Source organism: Austrofundulus limnaeus, unplaced genomic scaffold, assembly GCF_001266775.1.
Source record: "Austrofundulus limnaeus strain Quisiro unplaced genomic scaffold, Austrofundulus_limnaeus-1.0 Scaffold112, whole genome shotgun sequence".
Classification (NCBI taxonomy): domain Eukaryota; kingdom Metazoa; phylum Chordata; class Actinopteri; order Cyprinodontiformes; family Rivulidae; genus Austrofundulus; species Austrofundulus limnaeus.
This window is the reverse complement of record NW_013952514.1, coordinates 1,274,707-1,277,998: the sequence shown is the minus strand read 5'-3', so window position 1 is coordinate 1,277,998 and position 3,292 is coordinate 1,274,707. Positions and strand designations below refer to the sequence as shown.

The 3,292-nt window shown below is 42.8% G+C and overlaps 1 protein-coding gene across 2 annotated transcripts in view; it reads left to right on the top strand.

The window, feature by feature from the left end:
• The first annotated feature begins 631 nt into the window (after positions 1–631).
• irx4a (iroquois homeobox 4a) overlaps positions 632–3,292 on the top strand; it is a 6,746-nt gene continuing 4,085 nt past the window's right edge. The window contains exons 1-3 of one of the 2 annotated variants that reach the window (XM_014014258.1): positions 632–829; positions 1,697–1,853; positions 2,625–2,876. In XM_014014258.1, the coding sequence (XP_013869712.1) occupies positions 1,809–1,853; positions 2,625–2,876 (297 nt within the window). In that variant the 5' untranslated portion in view covers positions 632–829; positions 1,697–1,808. Of the gene's footprint in view, positions 830–969; positions 1,019–1,696; positions 1,854–2,624; positions 2,877–3,292 lie in introns of those variants that run through there. The other variant, XM_014014257.1, reaches the window with a different exon arrangement.

The following is a 3,292-nucleotide window of genomic DNA, read 5'->3' as shown; positions in this document are numbered from 1 at the left end:
TCTTCTTACTTTCCTGTCTGAGTGTGATGGTAAAGAGAAATTGCCCCTACCTCACCCTTCCTCTCTTAATGCACTGTGTCACATTAACCCCAATGATTTTTTTTTCAGTGTCTAAATTAATAAGACACAATGGCGTGTGTGTGTGTGAGCTGTGAGTGAGTGTATGCTTGAGCGCCTCAGACGGGGTTGTTAAGGTGGCATTAGAGTTAATGCAAATTAAAAGGCGGGCGGGGGTGTGGTGGGGTGGGGGTGGGGGGGTTAACTGATCTCTTCTTTTGACCCATCCACCCCACCTCCTCCTCTTACAGTTTCCAACGTTAATGCGACCATTTGCTTGGAGGTACTCACCCCCTATAATTCAATTTGTCAAAATGAATGAGAACAGACAATTTATATACCACCACCCTCCTCCCCCCACCCTTATAGGAGCTTAAAAAAAAACAGGACTAAAGTTTCTCAGCCGACACACTTTGCGTCTATACGGCCCCTTTTTATTACCACTTTCATCTGTAAATGAAAGCGAGCAATTATCATATTATTATTATTATTATTATTATTATTATTATTATTATTATTATTATTATTATTATTATGTTGGTGGAGGTGGTGCGCGGGGGGGGGGTCCCCTCGGTTCCCTAGATAGTCATCAATCACTCTCAATCGACCTGTCACCGGCAGGCAGAGATCCAGCTGGAGAGGGGAGCAGCAGGAGGAGGAGGAGGAGTACATCATCATTAATTTGAGGAGTGACCCCTGGGGCTATCCGCGTGTCTCAGCCCGGGATTCTCCAAGCAAGCAAGGGAAGAAAGAGAGGAAGGTGGAAAGAAAGGTAGGAAGGAAGGAAATAAGGAAGCGCGTCTCCGGGACTGTAGGGCGCGAGTCGGCTTTGACGGGGGTGGGGGGTGAGAGGTGGGGGCTTTAGGGTGTTTGGTTACAGTTCAGCCTGAACAACAAAAAAAAAGACACGATTTAAACAGAGAGAAGGATGGAGAAACATACTCAGATGGAAAGATAGACGGTAGATATGCAGTTAATTAGTTTCCATTTTACAATTAGGATAACCCCTGTTAAATGTGTTAAAAATGTGCTTTTAACTGTTCAGCTGGGCGGAAATTATTTCCTAATTAATTAAGAATCAATTAGCGCCCCCCACGTGATTAGCGTCAGTGTGGTGGAATGAGAGGAATGCTCTGATTAGGCCTGATGCATTTAAAGTGAAGCAAAAGACTGATTAGGCTAATTGATTAATTGGGGATTATAAATAATTCTCAATCTCCAGCTAATGAACTCCCCTTCCCAACTTTATTTATTTATGTCGATTTATATATTTACCTCCTCATCCCGAGGAAAAAAAAAGTCTATTAAAGTTACAGTCTAGTCATTTTTTTAGTGAGGGGGAAACTTCTGACGTCAGCCCCTCCTCCGTTTAAAACAACCTGCCTCTGCTGCTGACGTCTTTTATAGCTACTACTTTTTTATAAGGCAAAAATATGTACCTGACAACAATGTGATTACTCCCGGGGAGAGAGGCGAGTGTCACTGCTTTTTATAGGTTTTACAAATGAAAAGAGAAATTTATTTTTTTATTATTAGTATTATATTAGTTAATTTTCTTTCCTGTGTTAAGAAGTAGTTTTGAGAGAGAAGCTTTTTTTTTTACACAAATTAAACATGCTACTCTGCTTCGCCCTATAAGCATCCTAGGAGTCTGGGCTTGCCAATCAATTGTGAAACAGAGCCGCAGCCTGCGTGAGAGTGGAGACCTGCAGTCTCGCTTCGTTTCTGGATATCGGAGGGACCTTTCTACCATGTCATATCCACAATTTGGATACCCATATTCGTCTGCTCCACAGGTAAGCTAATTGCGTTTTATGACCGGGGATTTTTTTTTGTTGTTCTTTTTGATTGATTCCTTCATCGATTGAAGCCCGGATCTTTTTACGCACTTTAGACAAGATTCGGGCAGACTTCTATAATGTCGTTTCGGCTGTCGGGAAAGGTATTGCGTTGCAGCCACTGATACCTACCTGTGTCTTTGTGGCGAGGGGGAAGGAAAAAAAAGGTAAAATGAGGGTAACCAGATTCCGCCGAGAGACCCCCCATCCGACCTCCCATTCACTGATTTCTGTAAGATAATAGCCGGCAGTAATGTCAGCCATATGTTTATCTGCGCTGGAACACACACGCCAACTTGTTCGGCACACGCCGCGCGTTTTTTTTTCCTCTTTTTTTTACCCCACAAGCCAGCTGTTGTTTTTATTTTGGCTTTGAGCCATAAAAAATCACTTGGGCTTTGCTTTTGGCTGCAGAGGAGCGTTGTTGGAAAACGTGTTAAGTGTTTGACCAGGCTTCCATGTCGTTTTGGACACTTTACGCACGTGTTTAACGCACAACCGCTCCCACAATTATGTTGCATTTCATTTCATTTTTTTATTATTTTTTATGAGCCAAATAACCAAACTTATTAAAATCATTACTAAATATGTAGTGAAAAAGTGAAACTCATTTCACAAGTAGGTTGATGTTCTGTCCCACTTTTAAATCAAAGTTTTCAAAGTAACTTTTCAATCTGTCACAGCAGCAAGGAACAATAACTTGTGGTTTCTGTCTCTGCCCGCGCTCAGTTCCTGATGACCACCAACTCTCTGACCACTTGCTGCGAGTCCACGGGCAGATCTATCGCCGACTCCGGAGTTGCAGCGTCCGGCCAAACGCCAGTCTACTGTCCGGTGTATGAGAGCCGGCTGCTGGCCACGGCGAGGCACGAGCTCAGTTCGGCCGCCGCGCTGGGCGTCTATGGGAGCCCGTACACCGGCGGTCAGGGCTATGGGAATTACGTTACATACGGCACGGAGGCGTCGGCTTTCTACTCGCTGGTGAGCCCCTTCATGTTTCCTCTTGGCATTGATTAATGGAGCCGCGGGGTGCTGAGACTCTCCTTATCTGATCTTTACCTGAAAACATCTGTAATTCACTCTGAGTAATTTTGCTTTAAAATATCGCCCAAGGCAAATATTATTTGTCCTTACTCTTTTTTTTTTTTACTTTGAACAAACGTTTTGTGCTTAATCAGGAAGTAAAACAATCTTGAATGCTGTCTGCTGTTAGAGCGTATCACCACAACACATAACTGTAAATTAAAGGGATTTTTTAATCGAATCTCAGCCAACAAACTGAAACAGTAATGTAACAAAAGTGCTTAGGCCTAAAATCCCACAAAGTCTATTTTTTACTAGGTTGTACTCTAAATGAAGTAGTAACAGTATTACAAGTGTAGTGAGTATATATATAT